The sequence below is a fragment of the Cydia splendana genome, chromosome 18 (genome assembly GCF_910591565.1).
Source record: "Cydia splendana chromosome 18, ilCydSple1.2, whole genome shotgun sequence".
Classification (NCBI taxonomy): domain Eukaryota; kingdom Metazoa; phylum Arthropoda; class Insecta; order Lepidoptera; family Tortricidae; genus Cydia; species Cydia splendana.
This window is the reverse complement of record NC_085977.1, coordinates 13,667,473-13,690,091: the sequence shown is the minus strand read 5'-3', so window position 1 is coordinate 13,690,091 and position 22,619 is coordinate 13,667,473. Positions and strand designations below refer to the sequence as shown.

The 22,619-nt window shown below is 38.4% G+C and overlaps 1 protein-coding gene across 1 annotated transcript; it reads right to left on the bottom strand.

Annotated features, from left to right (window-relative positions):
• Positions 1-1,489: 1,489 nt before the first annotated feature.
• On the bottom strand, positions 1,490-21,548 carry LOC134799620 (uncharacterized). The gene is made up of 8 exons (XM_063772059.1): positions 21,396-21,548; positions 18,993-19,016; positions 18,275-18,480; positions 17,050-17,179; positions 16,659-16,823; positions 15,180-15,358; positions 10,321-10,427; positions 1,490-1,648 (listed from the first exon to the last, which is right to left on the bottom strand). Exons 1-8 carry the CDS (start codon positions 21,439-21,441, stop codon positions 1,540-1,542), a joined length of 966 nt encoding a protein of 321 aa, XP_063628129.1. The 5' UTR covers positions 21,442-21,548; the 3' UTR covers positions 1,490-1,539.
• Positions 21,549-22,619: the final 1,071 nt, after the last annotated feature.

The following is a 22,619-nucleotide window of genomic DNA, read 5'->3' as shown; positions in this document are numbered from 1 at the left end:
TATCGGAAACTTTTATTTTAAATGGGAATTTAAATTTTTCATTTCCAAAATGAAAGTTTCCTTTGTTCCCTGTGGTTTACTTGCTGAAATTTCCGGGAGTTTTTCCAACTTTATAGAAATTTTCCGTAACTTGCATATGTGTTGTTATAATATTTGTTAGGGTTTTCTTGCATCTGAAAGGCAAAAATTTTCAGTGAATTTTGCCTTAATTTGCACAGTGAATTAATGAATGGTCTATCATTAAGAGGTCGGTAATTCGGTATTAAAATATAAGACTACAATTTTGTTGTTTCTTTTTATCATGCACTCGATTTTGGATTTTCCAAGAAAAACAAATTCCTACTGATTAGATACCTACAGAACCCGTAGTGTAAATTCCATTAGATAGCGAGACCGGATAGCGCGCCAAGCGGAACGTTTTGGAAACTCAAAATCCCATAGACACTTAACGCAAACGCGTACGTCACGCTATCGAATGAAATATGAAATTTACACTAGGCGTACTGATTATTCATAAATTCATAATCCACTTAAAGAAAACAAAAAACCTAAATGATTAAAGCCTCCTAGAAAAAAAAACCTAAATGATTATAGTCTGGAGGGGGCTTTAATCATTTAGGTATTTTATTTTCTTTAAGTGGATTATGAATGTCGTTCCAATCAACGTAAGGTTCATCAGATTATGGAATCTTATCTCTGTGATTACAAGTTCATTAATATAAGACCGGCCAAGAGCACGTCGAGTCATGCTCGGTGCAGGGTTCCGTAGTTGTGGTCATAATGTGTGTCATAGTATTTTTCGATGAACTATAGGTATAATCAGGGATCGGATACCATAGCATAGTAAAAGTTGCTCAGCATAATCCCAAAACCTCCCTGGCAACGGGAATTCAGTTATTTTTTAGCCATTCTGTATATCCTGTTTTTCTATTTGGGTCTCAAGTATTTAAAAAATGAATCCCGGGTGAAGCGATAAAATTAGGTTCACTTAAACTCCTTAAAGGATGACTCGCGCTAGACCGGGCCGGGCCACGTCATTTACTACGACGGCTGCCGGTGATCACGTGGTCCTTGCCATAGAAAACGAAGCGCCGGAAGCTCCGTCCCGTCCCCCGCCCGGTCCAGTTTGAGTCATCCTTAACTTTGCGATGTCTACAGGAAAGATGCGAACGGATGTGTACCTATGACCCTTATAGAGGATCTTCACCACATGGACCTTACTTTAAAGTTTGTAATAGGGAATATTACGCGAAACTGTACATAGGAGGCGCCACTACCACTATCCGTCACAATCTGGGGGTCTACCGCGAAATTGCTTATTCGAGCGATAAAGAGGCAGATACCTACATTTCCATTTTCGCGTTTCCCGGTAGGCCCTTGTTAGCAAACCGCCTTGATGCATGAATGTCATATTTTATTGTCTGTGATAACTTGTCAAAAACTGTGCCTTAAGTTACTCGGTTTACTAGAGGAGCTAGTGCTGCATTCTGGCGGCAGAATATTGCAGTAACACCCTCTATTAAGGCGCTATTCTTATAGTTATCCACTGAAGAGCTTCTTGACCTCATCGGCCACTTGGTTCGCGTACCGGTACCCGCTGAACATGAGCCGGTCCAGCGCCGGTGCAGGTTTCACCGAGTCACCTGTCCTGAAAATGGTACAAACAAGTGTGTTATTTAGATTTTATACAATTTGTTAAAGCTTAGTCAAAGTCAAAATATACTTTTCACTTCTCATGCCCAAAAAGTGCACCTTTATGTCGTGCGTAGACGACATAAAATCGCATTTTATGCTCTAGTCTAGAGCATAAAAGTAAAATTTTCTTCTAAGACTAAGGTAATCGGTCTCAACAGCCAAACAGTTAAAACATATTGCACAATTTTACTGAGCAATAAAATTGTGTAGATGGGTGGATTTCAAAATCCTGCGAAAACTTATGGTTCGGTTTTTATAAAAAATACTAGTAGGTTGTGCGAGTTGCAACTTTTTTATATGTTTTTAAGAACTATTATCTTCATGTTCCTTCAATTACCATCTCCAATAACTTAATAGTTTTTTTATATAAAATGTTTTATGTGTCTAAAATCATCACCGTCTACCGGAAAAACCTGAACCTTATTGTTTGCAGTGAAAATTATAGCATACCTATCGTACGATTGCGATTTTTCTTTCACTTATATCTTTTCCATGTTGTTGTTTAACACATGGGAAAATATGCAATAATTCCTTCACCGAGAAAGTACATTTAAAAATATTTAAAATTTTGTCACGAATATTCGTCAACACCGTCATGGTAATGTCAATGTGAGCTTATCTCCGTGTATGAACAACGAAATACCGCTAAAGGTCCTTGCCCTATTTTTCACTTTAATATAGAATGCCAAAAATGATTTCACTATAAAGTCACATCATTGAATCGTGAGAAATATTACGAACAAATTTGTAAAACGTAGTTTGTCACAACAGAGCATCATCACCGTTATGCTTTGGTTTAAAAAAGTTACAAATGATATATTAGAAATAATTATTGAAAAAAAAAAAAAAAAAAAAAAAAAATGTCAACCTTCTGTCTGTCACTTTGCACAGCGATATTTTTGGCTTATTTTTCAAATTATACATGGCTCTAGATGCCTAAAACTGCTTTTATTTTATCAAAAAACACCAGATTACTGTGCAATAGTGTGGGCAGGCCCAGTACTGAACAAATAATAACATATCTTTTTGTTTCAGACGTTGTGGTCTTGCACGGCTACGTCGTGTCGCCCTGACGGCCGATGTCAACGTCTACAACGAACTATATATTGTATTTCTAGTGAATCTTGTTATTTTATCTTTAAGTTTTTTGTGCTTTAATTACTGCTGTGTAGTTCCGGTAAGTGGATGCATGCCGCAACTCAATCAGGCGATGGCACGCCATATCCAAATTTTAATTGTGTACAATGCGATAACTCTTTTAAAACGCAGAGAGGCCTCAATATTCATATTTCCAAAAAACACCGTCTTTGTATCAGCCAAAATGACGCCGGTCTAAATTTAGGCCCATCCCTTTTGACCACCCCCCTTTCTGACCATCCAAATTCTATCCCTTTCCATTTACACCTTAGCGAACTTAAAAATAATGTGCCCGTTATTAAAAGAGTTCCGCGCGGCGCCAGGATCACAGTCGCTAAACACCTTTCAGGCCTACTTACAAAATGTGTGGAAAATAATCAAATTGATGATTGGCATAATCTTTTCCTTTTCTCATTCAAAACCCTTCATGCCAAGAAGGATAAGACAATTTCTTTAACACAAAAAATCAAAAACAATTGCGTTTCGAATACAACTCCACACATTTCTCGACCTTCTGGATGTAGCTCATCCACTTTCAATAGAACTAAATTAATTGAAAGCAAAATTAGCGACGGCGATCTTAAAGGTGCCGCTCGTCTTCTTTTCACAAACGACGTGCTATCGCCAGATACTCCCGATACCCTCTCGGCCTTACGATCTAAACATCCCCCGGCTCCTTCAGTACCACACTCGTTTGCCCCACCTACAGCTGACCAGGCCTGCCTCCAAATCGAAGGCAAAGACGTTATTGACGCCATATTGTCTTTCAAAGCCGGTTCGGCGGCCGGCCTGGATGGGATCTCGCCCCAACATTTGAAAGATCTTATTTCTCATTCCGTGGGCGACGCAGGTGAGCAGCTTGTCTGTTCCCTTACTAAATTAATAAATTTTATGTTTTCAGGCAAAATTAACACTAATATCGTCCCGATTCTATACGGGGCAAACCTGATCGCCCTAACCAAAAAGGACGGAGGGGTGAGACCCATTGCGGTGGGGTCAACTTTACGACGTCTGGCTTCAAAAATTGCGGTTAGACACATTAGATCTAAATTACAATCCCTTTTTGAACCAATACAGCTAGGTTTCGGCACGAAAGGTGGGTGCGAGGCAGCCGTCCATGCCCTAAGGACCTACCTTTCACTCGATGATTGCGAAATTGTTGTCAAAATTGACGTTAAAAATGCTTTTAATTCGGTTAGTAGAGACACCTTGCTGACAGAAGTTAAGGACAAAATTCCGGAACTATACAATTACCTTTTCTTTTGCTATTCAGACTCATCTAAATTAATGTACAAGTCACATGAATTATCTTCCGAGGTTGGCTGTCAGCAGGGTGACCCTCTCGGGCCAGCAATTTTTAGTTTGGCTATAAATCCAATTATCAAAAATTTAAAATCAAAATTCAATGTGTGGTACTTAGATGACGGAACCCTAGGAGGTGACGTGAATACTGTACTCTCTGATTTGTCTTTTATTAAGAGTAGTTTCGAAAATATTGGTTTAGAACTGAATTTCAGTAAATGCGAACTGTTTATTCAAAAATCTTCTTGTACTTTGACCAACTTACAACCCAAATTTGACGATCTGACTCCCAATATCAAATCAGTAGACAAGTATTCTCTTTGCCTCCTGGGTTCTCCTATATTCGAAGAATCTTTTCCCGATTATATTTCTAACTCCATAACTAAATTCAAAAGTCACACGGATCGCTTACTCGAAATTAGCCCTCATTATGCTCTTGTGATTCTTAAATTCTGCCTTTTTGTCCCTAAATTTACGTATGTGCTCCGCTGTTGTCCTTTCTGGAAACATCAAAATTTATTGTCGCCCATAGATGATTTGATCAAAATTAGTTTAGAGACGATTCTAAACATTCAGCTAAGTGAGCCTTCCTGGTCTCAAGCGTCCCTCCCCATTCGGTTTGGAGGTTTAGGAATTCGCAAAATTTCCAGTGTGGCTTCCCCAGCCTTTTTGGCGTCCACTCATAGCACGTCTGGTCTCATAGGAAATATCTTAAGGGCTTTGCCCACAAACTGTGAGATTGCGGGCTTTGAGGACGCCAAAAATGCTTTTAAAATTGCTTGCCCAGGCAAACAATTTCCAGACAACCCAAATTCACAAAGGAGTTGGGATAATGTTTACTGTGATTTAACTTACAATACTCTCCTAAACAACTGTACAGGTCCAGACCGCGCGAGGCTTTTGGCGGTCGGAGCCCGGGAAGCCGGTTACTGGCTACATGCCCATCCTTCGCCCAATACTGGTACTTTCTTGGATCCGGCCTCCCTTAGACTGGCGACTGGTTTGCGACTCGGGGTTTCGGTGTGTACGCCACACATATGCTCTTGTGGCACGGACGTGGACCGACTGGGACACCACGGATTATCTTGTCAAAAAAGTGCAGGCCGTTTTTCGAGACATGCGTCGCTTAATGACATAGTCCGTCGGTCTCTTGCCACCATCAATGTGCCTGCTCTTCTTGAGCCGACTGGCATTATCAGAGATGATGGCAAGAGGCCCGATGGAGTGTCCTTAGTTCCTTGGAGCTTGGGACGGATGTTGGTGTGGGATGCTACCTGCGTAGACACACTGGCACCGTCCCACCTCCAACGGACTACTGTAAAAGCGGGCGGAGCGGCGGAAAGCGCCGAAATTCTAAAACGTAACAAATATAAGAGCCTCGGTAGAGAGTACCATTTTGTACCATTTGGTGTTGAAACTCTAGGTCCATGGGGTCCCAGCGCGCATAAGTTGTTCGCAGAAATCGCGAAGCGTCTGGTTGACGTAACTGGTGACCGAAGAGCTGGCGGCTACCTCGCACAACGTATCAGCATTGCGATACAGCGAGGAAATGCCGCCAGCATCCTTGGTACAATGCCTCAAGGGCCTATTTTAGATTTAAGCTAGTTATTAATTTCGTTTAGTAGTACCACTGTATATATATTGTATGTAAATAAATGTTTTTTTTTTATTATTGAAATGAATGGCAAACTACATGAAGTTTATTGTGTAGCATAGACATTAACTACTATTATTCGTATTCTAGAAATAAAAACAAGAAACTCTCAAATCGTCAACACCATACCCATCATCACCGGGAAAAAATGACGACCGGTGATGATTTCATGTGTATGGTGATGACGGTTCTCAGAAACTTTTCTAGTTATTTTGCTATAATTCATTATGAAATTAAGCTGTATGTTTGAAAACCGTTCTCTATGTCTTCTAACACTATATAATGTCTACCTTATAAATGTAGAATAAATGTAGAAGAAGATATGACTATTTTTTTCACACTAGAGCACTAGGCAAAATTTAGGTCACTTAGAACTTAGAATATACAAATGTTTATTTTTTATTATCTAATAATAGTAATAATGTAAATCGTGCAACTTAGAGTCTGTAATTGCATGTTAGTCGTGTTAAAACAAAGTATTTAAACAAGCAACATATATTAAGTTTTAAGCGACCATAGGCTACGGTACTGGCTCACTATCGTAATGGCCTTATGTTTTTTGATAATATTATATTAATTGATGTATATAATTACAGCAATTAATAATTATACCATTGGGTAGTCACCGGACCCAATACCTAACATTTTGTAACTTATGATTATGACATGCATTACAAGTAGGGGTCTTGCAACTTATAAAACACTGATTATATATTAATGTTTAGCTATTAAACAATATATATATGGATTTAAATCATTATAGCTATTTTTAAAGTTAATTTATAAAACAACAAAAATACAAACTTATGCAATGAATCAAATTATCAAAAAAAAAGTAATATATCATAAAAATTAAGCTCACTGGTAAGCCAGCAATTTTATAATATGATATAAATACCAAGTTATGCAGTAGATAAAAGAAGATGCGGGTTTAAACTGATAATAAGAGTACAATATTGTTAATATGATTTAACATTGAAAAAACCCAAAAAAAATAATGAATACATAAATTGCCTATTTCGGAATATAAATTATTTAAAATTATACAATAAAAATACTTGTTATATATTGATTTATATGAATAAAATGTATTTTTTATAATTTTCTAAAAATAATTTATGTAGCTAGTCTTATGTTCAAAAACATGTTATTTGTAATGTTTATTTAAGTTCTAAAGCCTTACAATTAAAAAAAGTTTTTGTTTTTTTAATACGTTTTTAATACATATATAAATTAGTTCCCAAATCGTCATTACCGTACATGCAGTGTCATTACCGTCTATAAAAGAGTCATTACCATACCATGATTGTCATCACCATCTTGCGTTTTTATTTTCCGAAAGCGATAACTTCAAATATAAACCACAAATGATTGTATAAATACCATAAATATCCTCAATATACAGCCCCCTATTACTTTACCCAGCTAGAATTGTGTTAAATTAAACATTTAAACAAAATATTTTTTTGTATGGTGAAATTTTTGGTGATGAAATCCACCCAGATGACAAAACTTGTTATATTATTTTATTTTTGCTACAATTTATTAGAAATCTGTATTTTCTGTCATTAAATTTAGTAAATCACATAAAATTAGGAGTCGATTATCGTTTAAAAATGCTCCGAAATGTTTGACTTGGCAGAAAACCAAGCGTCTGAAACTCTGATTACATGTTGAAAATTAAAAAAAAATTAAAAAGTTAGTTGGCGGGAATTGGTTATGTATTTTTCTTTCGCTTTACGACAATTTGGTGGTGTAAATTGCCGTGAAAAATATAATTATTTTCCTCGCAATCGAAGTGAAAAGCAGAGTGTACAACAAGGGCATAAATGTCCATTTTTACCCTCGTCTACTATTTTGGTCTTCGCTTCGCTCAGACCAAAAAATTGCCTCGGGTAACAATGGGTCACTTTATGCCCTTGTTATACAATCTACTATTATTCATGTAGGCCTAGGAACAAACACTTATGAATAGTTATTAGGTACATATTATCTTAATCTAATTATCAGGGCAATTTATTGATGTTAATATTATTCCATTATTATTATACAGATCCAATTTAAAACTAAGAATTTCACAAAAAGATCGTCAAACATAAAAAAAAATGTATAAAAAATACTAGTCTAGAATTTCTAGAATAAAATCTAAATGTCAAAAAGAAAACATAAAAAAATAAGTTATTGTTATGATACCACTTTAAAGGTTCCCGCTAGAGAACGGTGCGGGTCCGGGCCGAGTCTTCCGACGCTTCGTTTTCTATGACGCGATTGGTGATGCTTTCTATAGAAAACTAAAGTGTCAGAACTGTCAGACGCCTCGGCTCGGAGCCGGACCATTCACAGATAAAAAAGATATCTTAATTCAAAACGAAAAGCTCTCTTGAGCACGGTTGCTTACAGAAAATAATAAATTGCTTAGTCCAATAAATATGTCTTGAGTTAAAACCATCATCATTTTTTAAAGGAGAATAAAAATTGTTTAGTTTTATGTTTACGCATTTTTAAAGCTAATTTTAGTGATTTGAGTTAGGATATTAATTATTCGCCGCAATAAAAAAAAGCCTTGGCAAGAGATATTGCACGCTCTTAAAAAACGGTTTTAGCTTGAGTAACTCTTCATCAAACCAAAAATATTAACCAATTCCAAAGAAGAAGCACCAAAATTTTCCTTTGAGACTTTTAAGTTTTTAGGCAAGAGCGATTAATTCTTGATTTGATGTTTTCAACCTACAGTCAAGAGCCAAAGCTATTTCAAAGAAGAAGCACCAAAATTTTGCTTTGAGACTTTTAAGTTTTTAGAGAAGAGCGATACATTTTTGGTTTGATATTTTCAATATACAGTCAAGAACCAAAGCTATTTCAAAGAAGAAGCACCAAAATGTTGCTTTGAGAGTTTGGTTTATTTGCAAGAAGTTAATTTTAGTTGTCAAATTGCCTGCTAGATGTCGCTGTACCGTGTGTTGAAAATCCTAGTTCGCGGTGTTAAAAATTTTCCGAGAAACATGACGTCTGGCCGGTACTAAATATTGTTAAACTTTTAGAACAGTTGTACCCCTATCTAATTTATTACATTATTGTATAGTCAATAAGAGGGCTTTTCTTCTAGTTTAGTTTAGTTTCGAACAACAAACATTACATCTTCAACTAAGCACGAGAATCATGTTGGTTTAAGAAAATTAATTCTTTTTACAAGATATACTAAATTTTGCGCTAACAAATTTCAGCTCTAGATATAAATAATATAATATAATATTTTACATTGAGTAACGTATTATTGAACCAATGCTTTTTCTTGTTTTTATGGAGAAATATAATTCTCAATTCAATTATGAGTATATTTAGCCCCAAGAAACAAAGTTTCTTGGCACAAGTTCTTTAAGTATTGCACTAAGACACTTAGGTTCAATTCAAAAACTACAATACATAAAACAAAACGCAAACGCTCTTGGTGAGAATATTGAGCTTTAAAAAAAAAACTTTTTGTAGCTCGGATAAAGAATTGATATTTTTGGCTTAAATAATAAACGTTGAAACATTTTATATCTTGACGCAAGAATTTTATTGTTTCCTTATATAGGAAACACAAAATATCTTGACTCAAAAGTATTTACTTGGCTGGAGAACAATTTTTTTTCTGTGTTCTAGCGTGCGTCATCCTTAGATAAAACGATTTTAGCCACAGATATAATATATCATATCTGTGATTTTAGCAGTGCGCAGAGGGCCTACCGCGAAGCACGTTCGACGTGTTGCCTCTCTGTCGGACTTGTAAATTCGTAGGTAAGTGTGACAGGGAGGCAACACGTCGAACGTGGTTCGCGGTAGGCCCTTAGTGCATCACGAACGCGCGAATAAGCGCAAACAATCGTGTCATAATCAATCATATTTAAATCAAGTCGAGATAAAATCTTGAAACGGAAACGGAACTCGTTTTATTTCGGTAACAGTTACAGATAGCGGGTTTAATGCTAAATTGCATTTTTTAGCACTTTACCATGGGGCTTAATGGAGAAACATAGAAATACTTACCTCAAATACCGTAGTGAAAAACATTAAAATTTTAAATAAGATAAGATGCAGGCGCAGCTACGCTACGAGGCGGTACGCCGTAGAGAAAATTGCACCGCACCGCACCGCACGGTTTATTAGCCTGTTTTTATTTTATTATTTTATTACGTATTGTTAAAGTATTTTTCACCACACCAGCTCGGAAAGGCAAGGTGTGGTGAAAAATATTGTGTTTCACTCGGGGGCAAATATTGTTTAACATAGGTGCTTTGAAACCCTCGCAACGCTCAAGATTTCATTTTTCGAATTTCAATTTTGGAATCTTTCGCTTGCTCGGGTATCAATATTAGCACGAGCGGTTAAACAACAACTTTGCCCCCTTGTAAAACAAATAACTATTGTTTCATTGTATTTTCATTTGTTGTATTGTTTCGCAGTGCTTTGGTAGTAATACCTAGGTACTGTAAAGCTTTGTAAGTCATTTGAATAATAAAATAAAAATAGCATAATAAACAAATAGTTACCGGCATTTAATCGTCCATGGTTTGTCGACGTAGTAGATGTGGAGCGACACGACGCCATACGACGACACCCACTCGTACAGGCACGGAGGGGCGAACGGGATCGTGAGCTAAAAAATAAGGGATGAATTATAATAAATTAATGTCGGCCTTCCATCGATGCTGATGAAGTCAGTGGGGAGACACTCTTCCTTTCGGGGAAACTCGGATCCGTTCGGCTCAAATAAGACGACTAAAGTTGTGACTTACGACTTTTTAAGATGATGCCTTTTTTGGTTAAATCTCCAGCTTTGCAAAGGGTTTTCCTTTAATTTTCATTTGTAAAGGTATTGTCGTTCGTTTGCATTGTGCCCATGGGTTTAACGTGTCCCTAATTAAGGTTCTTTTATGGCGGGTCTTAAGCTGATGAATAGGTAGGTAAGTACTTGATTGTAGAGGTATAATTAACAAAAAAAAATATCTAAAAAAAATTACGGAATTGAGGAAGTTACATTCATATGATTATCTATATTTTGTTTGACGTTTTTGATTTATTTTTACCTAAGGAACGCTATAATTTTGTATGAGCAACCTCATCTCATCCCTATATTCTAAAAAGTAAATGAAGTGAGAAAAAAATGTATGTTGCTGACCAGATACCATCAGTAAGAATGATGACGGCAAGCGCCCCGGCGGGATGTCGCTGATTCCCTGGCGGTTGGGCCGCGCGCTGGTGTGGGACGCCACCTGCGCAGATACGCTGGCGGCGTCCTACATTTCAGCCACCAGCAAACAGGCCGGGGCGGCGGCTGACGTCCGAGAACGTTTTAAGGCGAACAAATATAGTTGCCTCGGCGCACACCACGAATTTGTAGCCTTCGGCGTCGAGACACTAGGTCCGTGGGGTAGGGGGGCTCGGGGGCTCCACAAGGAGCTCAGCAAACGCCTAAGGCAGGCCACAGGTGACAATCGCGCAGGCAGCTTTCTCGCACAAAGATTGGCCATAGCAATCCAGCGAGGGAACGCTGCCTGCGTGATGGGCACCATACAAAGGGCGCAAAATGTTGATAGGTATTTTTAATTTTTTAGCTTTAGTTTTTAGTTGTAGTTAATTTTAGTTTTATATTAATTTTTGAACACTTATTATACTCGTACAATAAATGAGTTTCTACCATCATCAATAATAACATCATTCCCTTCGTTCCGTTCCAATTTTCCACCCTTATGTCCTACCCGGACCTCAAAGTATCTCCATACCAAAAAAATAAATAAATCTGCTCAGCGGTTTGGTTTAAGCGTGAAGAGGTAACAGACAGACAGAAAGAGTTAAGGATGACTCACGTTAGACCGGGCCGTGCCCAAGCCGGAGCTTTCGGCGCATCGTTTTCTATGGAAAGCATCACGTGATCGCCTGTCATGTCATGTCATAGAAAACTAAGCGCCGCAAGCTCCGGCCCAGACACGGCCCGGTCTAACGTGAGTCATCCTTTACTTTTGCATTTATAATATTAGTAGGGAATAATAGTAGGGAATTCTAATAGCCTCAGAACTTCCGGAAAATAGAATTTCAATCTCCTATTTCCATATTCAGGTTAGTTTCTCGCAGGGTATGGGAACATCCTAATCCCTAATGTTTATGCAGGAGGGCTTTGCCTAGCTTTGACTCTGATTATGCCGAAAGCGTACTTGCGGTGTTCTTTCGAACGCAGCGTTCACTTTTTGGGTAAACCAGTGTATTATGAGATTCCGATTCTGATTTCATTAAGAACCACAGGCCCAGAAAACTTGTGTGTTCGTCCTAACTGCACATTTTTGGGCATTTCGCAGGAGGGCCATTTTTACGTGTCCGGGGCAATAAATGATTGAATTTACTGTTCAATAAATCTGAATTAATTTAGGCATGATCTTCAGCCTATATTCTGTCTGGGGCACTATCAAATTATTTATTTATTATTTATATAATACAAGAAAAAAATATTCAAATGCCCAAAATGATGTTCGGTGGGAGTGTCCCGCACCCAGATTTTATGAAACAAAAAAATATTACTCAAGATGGGGCATTAGATCGGAGTTATTATGGGTATTCACGCATAGGGTATTAGTTAACTTATCATATTCTTTATATCACAATAATGTGTTTGCTCAACTCATTGAATAAAACCAAATTTACGATGTGTCCCAGGCTAGTGCCTGATTTCGGTGTAATTTGCAAAACATGTCGGTACTCCTTCAAAGTTGTAAACCAGGAACTCAGTGTCTCAAACATAGTATGCTTTAGTTGTGCCTTAACCGTTGAATAGAGCAGAGGTACAGTCACAGTATAATAAAGTGATTTTTTAAAGGTTTCACCGTCCTTCGGTGGGTTTGGTTCTATGTTTTTTCGAGATCGGTGGTGCAATTTACTCCGAAAGTTTTAGTGCATTTATCGTTATGCAAGTGATTAAGAAATCCTCGAAAGTACGTAAATCCATCATTATTACATCTCCTCTGTATCACTCATGCTATTTCTGTAATTGCTAAAAAGCGATTAATTTTCACATCGCTGGTGTTGATTTCCTTGGATTCGGTGGATTTTTTGACCACCGATATCAAAAAAGTGATCACTGAATTCAAATCCTGCTTTGTAACCTAGTTTGTTGTACTAATTTATCACACTTAAAAAGTGCAAGATACATGGTATAAACGTAAAATTATGTTTGTAAATAAATTAAGTCATAATAGGTACAAAAGATCACTAGTTTACTATGAGTAGTTTTTTAAACCAGACGTGTGTTGAAACTTGAAGACCCAATGTTTCTTTCTCTGTCTTGATATTCTCTTCAAACCAATGAAGTAAATTATGTTAATTGTCCTCTGTATCACCTAAGGCCCTACACCTCGATACCTTTAAACGTGTCAGGCATGTTAAATGAATGCAGTCAATTAGATCCCACTTCTTTTACAATAACTTGTGTATGTAAGTACTATGCACACCCAAGGGACAGGATGATCAGAACAAGGGATTAAAAATAAAGTGGCCTTCTAATGTCGAGATCGCTTCAAAGGAAATGAGACTTAGACATAGACCCAAATTGAACATAGCAAATCTTTTAACAATCCTCAATGCCTTATGTCTTTATGTCTAAATATAGGAGTTACAAATTAGCTCAAGTGTTTGAGGGTGCTGGAGATCTCCAGCACCCTCAAATAATTAACGGGTAATTAGATCTTCAGGCATTAGTCGACCACTTCAAATAGTTTTAAATTGATGGAGTTCACGCTTTAAAACTCTGTTATTCAAAAATACTTGTTTTCCGTATTGCATCACATTGCTTTATATATTTTTTGAGCATTGATCAAAAGTTTCTTGTTTATCGGGTGTAGGTAACATAAGTTTCTTTTTGATGCGTGTGCGGTCGGATTGTGTGAACAAACACCTTCTCCTTTATGGCACTAATGTGCGAATTTGTGGTCGACATGTCTGAAACTCGTTCCAGGACCATACATCGCCCATCACCCTATTATATGAGGACAGTCAAATAGTGTGGGATATCTTCTAGAGATGTTGTTTTACAAGCCGTAATTAGATTACTTTAAAATCTTGGGTCTATATCTATTACATTTATGTAAGCTTTCGACATCATTAGCCTTGTTACATCGCTTATAATCAAATAAGAATGAAAAATATGATTAAAATGTAATATGGTTGAGATATAAAATTGAAATGTGATTTTTGTGTATGCATTATTGAATTCGGTGACGCCAATTGATTTCAGTGCCTGCACATGATTTCGGTGTTTTTTAAATCTCAAATATCTTAAAAACTATAAGGTTCTAATGGAGGCCTCCACTACCAATATATTTTATATTAAGGCTAGATTTTAGGAAATAAAGTCGCATATCAAATAAGTAAAAAAAAAATTTGGCACCGAAGTCAGGCACCGAAGGTCATCTCTGAGAAACGCCCTTTTCTCTCCTGTGAGCTGTGAGCAATAGTTAACAGCTTGTGGGCATGTGAAAGATTTAACCTTATTTATCCAAATAAAAGGAGTACAATTTCATGGGTTTAATAAGAAAATTAACCTTTATAGCCCTTAACTTGTGGGTATGTCTACTGGAAAGACGCGAAAACAGTTTTGTGTTTGACCCATTATTGGTCCGAGCTGTCTATACCTATGCCGAACTCTGCAAGTGGTTGGAATGTTCTTAGAATAGGTAGTTGCCGCACAATCTAGCGCTCAGCAGACGAGAAAGGATCATTTTTCTTCACATAGAGCATAATCTTGATTGCTGGCCCGACCTACGCTAAAATAAAGGATCATGTAGAATAGGGTTCTCAATCTGTTTAGTGACTCTTTTTCATAAATGATACGTGTCACGCTGTGACGTCCCTATTAACTCCTAAACTTTCAGAACTTGATGTACCTACTGAGCGTGTCATGATATTACATATGTCAAGTTACTAACATGATGTGTCGTTTTTACCTATGTGTGTTTGTAACTAAAATCGCATGCGAGTTCTCGGAACGTAATGAGCCAAAGTCAAAGTGTTTATTTGTAAAACATAGGTAAGTAAAACTGTTACAGTGGTGTCAAAAATTATAAATTTGGTATCACTATGTTTTGCCTATTGGCGTACAAAAACATGTCCTTAGGATAATTTATATAATAAAATAACTTAGCTAACAAATACAAACAAATAGTAAAAATAAAAACATTAAAAATTACAATTAAAAATTAATTAATTAATAATATTCTCTGCTACGCGCGCGACTCTGGAACCAGTAGTAATACTTCTGACGTAACAGGCGTCCCACTTGGCCGAATATCTGGAAGCCGGTGCCGATCAGCTCGTCCTGGCTTACTAGCCTCACTTCCCTGTAAATTATACTAGTCTAACGTACCTCAGCACCCTGCCTCGCGCCGGGCGGGCGCTCGAACCAATCCCGGTACTTCTGGCGTCCCACTCGGCCGAATATCTGGAAGCCGGTGCCGATCAAATCGCCCTGGCTTACTAGCGCGAACCAGGGTAGAGTGTCTTCGCATTTCATTTCGGGTGTCATGTTGTAGTAGTAGTGCGTCCCTGGGGAGGAAGTGTTACTGTGAATTTAAGGGTGACTCACGACCGGACCGTGCCCGGGCCGAGGCGTCTGATATGTCATTTTCTATGACGGCTGATCGGTGATCACGTGACCTGGTACTTTCCATAGAAAACGAAGCACTGAAGCTCCGGCCCGGTCTCGCCTGAGTCATCCTTTATGGTTCTTATTCAGGGCTTATAGAGAGAGTAGGGAGAGAGAAATCATAACATATGTTGCTCAATATTAAAAAAAGTCTGATGAAATCTGAGCCCAGATTATGTTCCTCCTCTTTGTGGCTCACATGATGCTGATTTGTGATCTAAACACCTACATGGATTGAACATGGCTTGAACACGGAGCGTTTTGGTCTTAAATAAAAACCGGACAAGTGCGAGTCTGACTCGCCCATCGAGGGTTCCGTACTTTTTAGTATTTGTTGTTATAGCGGCAACAGAAATACATTATCTGTGAAAATTTCAACTGTCTAGCTATCACGGTTCATGAGATACAGCCTGGTGACAGACAGACGGACAGTGGAGTCTTAGTAATAGGGTCCCGTTTTTACCCTTTGGGTACGGACCACGGACACCAGGGAGTAACGAGAAACGAGAAAGCAGACGAGCTGGCGAGGATAGAGGCGGAGACGGAATATATAGGTCCGGAACCGGCTCTGCCTATGTCAGCCGATGTCACGAAGGGAGTCATAGAGAAGGTAAAAGAGATGGAAGCACAGAGAGAATGGGAAGAAGAGACTGGATGCAGACAGTCGAAGATGATGATCAATGGTATAAACCACAGGAGAACCAGGTATCTTTTGAAACTATAGGTAAGAGCAGTCTGAGACTACTGACAGGTATCATTACAAGTCACAATACTCTCAACAGACACCTTAAGATAATGGAAATTAGTAAAGACGCCTCCTGCCCACATTGTGGTAAGGAGGAGACTAGCTTACATTTACTAGCAGAATGTACCATGTACGCGACATCGCCATATACACCTAATACATTCGGTAGAGACACACTGAAAGAAAACGAACTAAAGGACGTGGAACTCAAAGATGTCCTTCTGTTCTGCAGGAAAACAAGAAGATTTGAGGAGAATAGTGTGGGAATGCCGGCCGGGCGTCCCTACACTACATCTACATCTACATCTACATCTACGGAACCCTAAAAATGAGCACTATTATACATCTCTGCATTAATATGCCAGTACGAGCGAGCTGCATAGAAAGTAATTTCCGTTCTCGATAGCGTTTATGTCAGTGCCATATATACTAGTGGAAGCCACATAGGTACTGACCCATGTTAGGAATGCAGTTCTGTTTCTTGAAAGCAGTGCTGTTGAGCTCGGCCTCAGTGCTGGGGATCCTCATCAGTCTTCCGTCAAGTCCTGTCACCCACACGCCGCCATCTTGGAGCGTCGCGCCGTTCTCCACTTGTGGACCTGCTCCGGCTTTCAGGGACTCTGAAAGTAGGTGAATACATGAGTGGCTGTTTTGACATATCCGACTTTCATCTGAAGCTCGTAGATCATATTAATTGAATAAGTCTGAAGGTACAATTTGTGGTACAAGGTACAAAGTACCGTAGAAGTAATGGCATTTTCTTCTTCACACTTCATCAGTTTCATTTTTGGCTACAGAGGAGACATAGTACCTACTTATCTATCTATCGGAACAAGTTACTAGTACCTTCAGAGACGAAGTACTGCGTGAGGGTCCAGTAGTCTCTTGAGGGCTCGCCCTCCAGCGCGGGTGCTCGCCACTTTACTAGCTTCTTCTCAGGCTTCATTGCCAGAGACTCGTACTCGTCCACTGGCAACTGGAACGGAACTCAGTCATTAGTTTTATTTATCTAAAGGATGACCTAGGCCGGGCCGAGGCGTCCGAGATGTCATTTTCTATGACGGCTGGTCGGTGATCACGTGGTGCTTTCCATAAAAAACGAAGCGCTGGAAGCTGTGGCCCGGCCCCGGCCCGGTGTAGCGTGAGTCATCCTTAATAGCGTGTAATAAACGTATCTCTGCTAGCATGACTTGTAAGAGACTGCGCAAAAAAAGGAGTGTATTGTTTTTCACAGTACCTACAGATTAGAGTTGTTTTCTATTCGTGTAATAACGAAAGTTGTTTAAAATTCCAATTCTTTATATCATAATATCATGTAAACAACAAAGAACAGGAGACCCCAGAGCTGGCGCGTATTTCTCGCAACTAATCGCCCTGGCGGTTCAGCGAGGAAACGCCGCCAGCGTAATGGGCACCATGCCACAGGCGGACCTGCTGGAGGGGGTATTCATTTTATAATTAGGTTTTTATTTTATAGATAAGTTTCTTTTATTTTAGTATTCATTTTAATTTCTTTGTAGTTTTAGTTTATTTTAATAAGTTATTTTATATTTAATATGTTACTTGTTTAAATAAAGTTTACTACTTAAAATTAATAACTAATTGTGTGTTAAAATTATACAAACTCATATAAATGTGACAAAGAACATATCTTAACTGTACTTGTACTCCTAGAATTCAACCCACTCTCGCATTATCTAATTTACAGAATGAGCCCTGACGCGAGGGTCCGTCTGTGTAGGACTGATGTCATTTCATTACGTTCTTATTGCCCTTGGTGAAATATATTATAGTTCTATCTAAATGTAATGTTAGCAATAGGTATCCCTAGCCGTCTATAGAAAGGCGGGAATGGATGAGATCTGTATTTTTTATCGTTAGTTAGATAATAATTTATTTAGCATACTTGTTGCGATGGAGTTGAAAAAGGCTTAGAAACCAGAGACAGTGGGTTTTGACAGCGGGTCGTATAACATAGACGTAGCGGATCTGGTAGGCAGTGCCTCTCCAGCCTTCCAACTTGTACCAAGCAAACCTTTAAAAGGTATTTATTTCTTGATCTCTCACTCACGGATATTTGTAGCCCAGCAACGAAACCTCCAGCGTCAAACATCGGGCAAACAGCCCGGCCTTGAGGACAGTACATCCTCAATTCCGGCAGCGGTCCTGGAGGACGTTCCGTGCGTCTCCAACCCTCGGTCTCCGCGTCCTTGCTGGTGCGAGGGATCTTGAAGAAGTATTCCATGTCAGCCAGCGCGTCGGACCAGCCGAATTTGACTGTGGAATTTATCAGCGTTAGTGAAGATGCATTGATTGCAGCGCTGGTGGCCTAGCGGTAAGAGCGCGACTTTTAATCCGGAGATCGCGGGTTCAAACCCCGGCTGGTACCAATGAGTTTTTCGGAATATACGAAAAATCATTGGATATTTACCAGTTGCTTTTCGGTGAAGGAAAACATCGTGAGGAAACCGGACTAATCCCAATAAGGCCTAGTTTCCCCTTTAGGTTGGAGGGTCAGATGGCAGTCGCTTTCGTAAAAACTAGTGCCTACGTCAAATCATGGGATTAGTTGTCAAGCGGACCCCAGGCTCCCATGAGCCGTGGCAAAATGCCGGGATAACGCGAGGAAGAAGAAGAAGTGAAGAAGAGAAGATGCATTGATTGTCTGAAGGTAGAATGGTAATCGAGCGTTAGGCGTACCAGTCGTGGCTTATAAAAATAACTATGTAGTAGTAATTAATTTAGACTTTAGATGCTATGTTTAGAGGACTTTGCTAAACCATACTTACCGCGAAGACCATCGTATTCAATACCTGTAACAAAAAATGCACAGTGTCTAAATATGAATAAATATTTAAAAAATAAATCGTAACAAATATAAGAGCCTCGGTAGAGAGTACCATTTTGTACCATTTGGTGTTGAAACTCTAGGTCCATGGGGTCCCAGCGCGCATAAGTTGTTCGCAGAAATCGCGAAGCGTCTGGTTGACGTAACTGGTGACCGAAGAGCTGGCGGCTACCTCGCACAACGTATCAGCATTGCGATACAGCGAGGAAATGCCGCCAGCATCCTTGGTACAATGCCTCAAGGGCCTATTTTAGATTTAAGCTAGTTATTAATTTCGTTTAGTAGTACCACTGTATATATATTGTATGTAAATAAATGATTTTTTCCAGAAAAAAAAAAAAAAAAAATAAATAAATATTAAAAATTACGAGATTTCCTATAAGTATTTCCTAAATATTTCCTAAGAAAATTTTACCTATAACATTATTAAGTTCTAAATAGAGGTAGGTGTAGGTAAATATACTCGTATGATCTAGTTCTGGTTTTCCTTACTTTTACATAAATCACACTGCACAATTGGCACAAATAGTCGTCCACAATGCGCGCCAATCCCCAAGACGATCGTCAAGTTAAGGTCATATCAAAACCAGTGCTAAGCCATGCCAATTTGTTAATTCTGAATCGAGTTCCCGATTTATTTGTAATAAACGTTTTACTTTTGTATACTTCCTAGGCTGATCCAGAAAATTTGCATAAACATCATTTCAATTAATGTTCAGTAGGCTTAACACAGTACAGTCCTAATCTGACTGAATTAATTAAAGAGGGACGATAGACTAACATATCGCGGTCGAGATACTGTCGCGCTGCTCTTGTGGTAGGCCTACACTCAATACTTTGTTTTATTACGAATAGGTAGTTCGACTCTCGTATTTATTAGCCTTGATATGGGTAACCAGTGAACCGATTGATTTTTTTTGTCCCTTTTTGTCAAATAAACGGTCCATTGCGCAATGATTGTATTTACCTGGCTGATTGGTATCGATTGCTTTATTTCCTATTGCCAATACAGTTTCCATCAGATATATCGGAGCGGAGAAGGTGCTCAATAATATCTGGACACGCACTCTTGATGTCGACTGTTACCAGATGTATTGTTTTGCATCTTACTATCATTTGTAATACGCAACCCCCGTTATCAATGTTGCAATTGATTTAAAAAAGGGTTGGCAAAAATACGTACCATATTAAATTCGCCTTTAGTACATAACTTCGCCTTAACTAGTTATAAATCTATTCCACTATATAACTTGTATCACGGGCATTTAGTATTTAATTCAACATTTAGGATTTGAAATAAGATTTGGCGAAGTTAGGTTATTTTATAAATCAGTTCAGCGGTTCAAGCTGAACAGGTAACAGACAGACAAAGTTACTTTCGCATTTATAAAATCAGCAGGGATTATATAAATACATATTAGTGCGGCTTTTTTGCGAAGTAATTGCGTACAAGACTGTATTGTAAGGTTTTGTAGTTGCTCCTGACAGCTATACTCGGTACAAAAGTATACCATTTATCATGCATTGTGAGAGTGAGGAGTCAGATGTACGCCGGCTCTATTACATCGTTAATGTATTCTGACAAAAGACTGTTGCGGGCTTTATAGCCATAATCTTATTTTGTCCGGAAAAATCTCGTTTCGGGGACGTATACCCACTATTATTTAAGTACCGTAACAACCAAACTGTGGTACAAGTTCAATACTTATGAATCTTATTATTAAGTATGAATAACACTATTCTTATTGGTTTGATTTTATTACGGTGCCTACCTACATCGAAGTTTTGAATGCTTTGAAATATTTAATCGTTGCGTCTGTGAGGAAATTGCAAGGATTAATGTTTTTATGACACTGGCAGGGTCTGTAAGTGAAAGTTCTATTTCTACGACATCGACAGGTAAGACGATGAACGAGATACCTTCTAGATTTTAAAAATTCCTTCCTTGAAATTGTCTGAAAACCAATTGATAAAAGGGTTAGCAGGTTAGGGGCTTCTGTGGACAGTAGATATTACATATACAATAAAAAGTTAACGACTCTGGTACATATGTAGGTACATAATTATAATACGTTTTTCTTATTTGAGTCTCAAGTAGGTACCTACTGAAAAAATATATCCCGTCTCCCGCCGCCGCGTAAGGGCGCAGAGGTAAAATTAGCTTCAGATTCTCTTAACTTTGCGATGTCTACAGGGAAGAATGAAAATTTGTATGACCCAGTAACGTACAGGATCGGAATGGAAAAATATTGCTGAGGCAACCAAAAAGGCTCCGATAAATTTTAGATTAATAGTGACATTAGGTATTTATTCAGTTGCGTTTGAAAATACTGAGTAAACTTACCACGAACCAACGACACCGTCGCCAATACGGCTAGTAACGTTCTCATTTTCGATTCGATTTACTGATTTTTATTACTTGATTGTTCGATCGAATAATTGAAATATCCGTACAGACCGTCCCGTTGCGCGAGAGTGGACGAACTGACGCGCGATCATAATAGGATAAAGTGACTAAGTACACTACAGTAATAACTCTAAATGTCATATAAACATCTCTGTTGTGACGCTTATGTGACGTTTTAGCTTGGAATCTAGGGCTGGCATTGAGAGATAAATTGAGCTTCCTAGCAGTTAGTGATTTCTTTTTTTGAGTTGGGAAATCATACTTAACTGGGGTATGGAAGATAGTAGATTGCTGCTAGATTTTTCCATTGGCTAACCAACTGGAGTAAAGCAGTGGAGAAGTAGAGTTTTAAAAACACCAACACTTGTAACAGTTTTATAAGCGTTGTATTAGATATGCATTTCTTAATTCACAATGTTTTTTATTGAGTTACTTTTAAACGTGCATTTCTAATACTTCTCCCGTACAAACATATACAGGGTGGCCGAAAAATAAGTGCATTCCTGTTGCCAGCGAGGTTTTGGGATTACATATATTGAGCAACTTTTACTTTGGGACCAACCCCGAAACCGAGAAAAAAAATTTGGCTGTTTCATACCCACATTTTGGCTGGTCCATTTTCTATGGGAGGGTAAATTTTAGGTATTTTAATTTTATGCGTGTTAAGAAGATGATTATTTTTCTGAACATATCTTTACAGAATTCTGAGTCACAGAAAAATAAACTTCTATACCTGCAGTATGCAGAAAATTCGTGTTTGTACGGGACAAAGGATATAGGTATTACAATAATATTGATATAACCCAAACGATGACATGTAGTATCACAACACGTGAATAAAAATGGTATGATTGGCCGGTTAGCTCGCAGACGATTGCGCCACGGAATATTACTTGACAGTAATAGAGGAAATTTACTAACGTCGGTAAATACAGCAATTTCAAACATCTGAAAAGTTTACTCGTGCAGTTGTCATCAAGTACGCTTCAACACATCTTCAATTCAAGGTTTATATAAGTACCTACTAGCGACCCGCCCCGGCTTCGCACGGGTTACATAAAACCTTAACAAAATATACACCTAAGGCCCTTCTCTCACGAGGCTACTCTCAAGCGATATGTGTTTCGTACGCGTATCCTACGCATCGCTTGTGAGTACCCG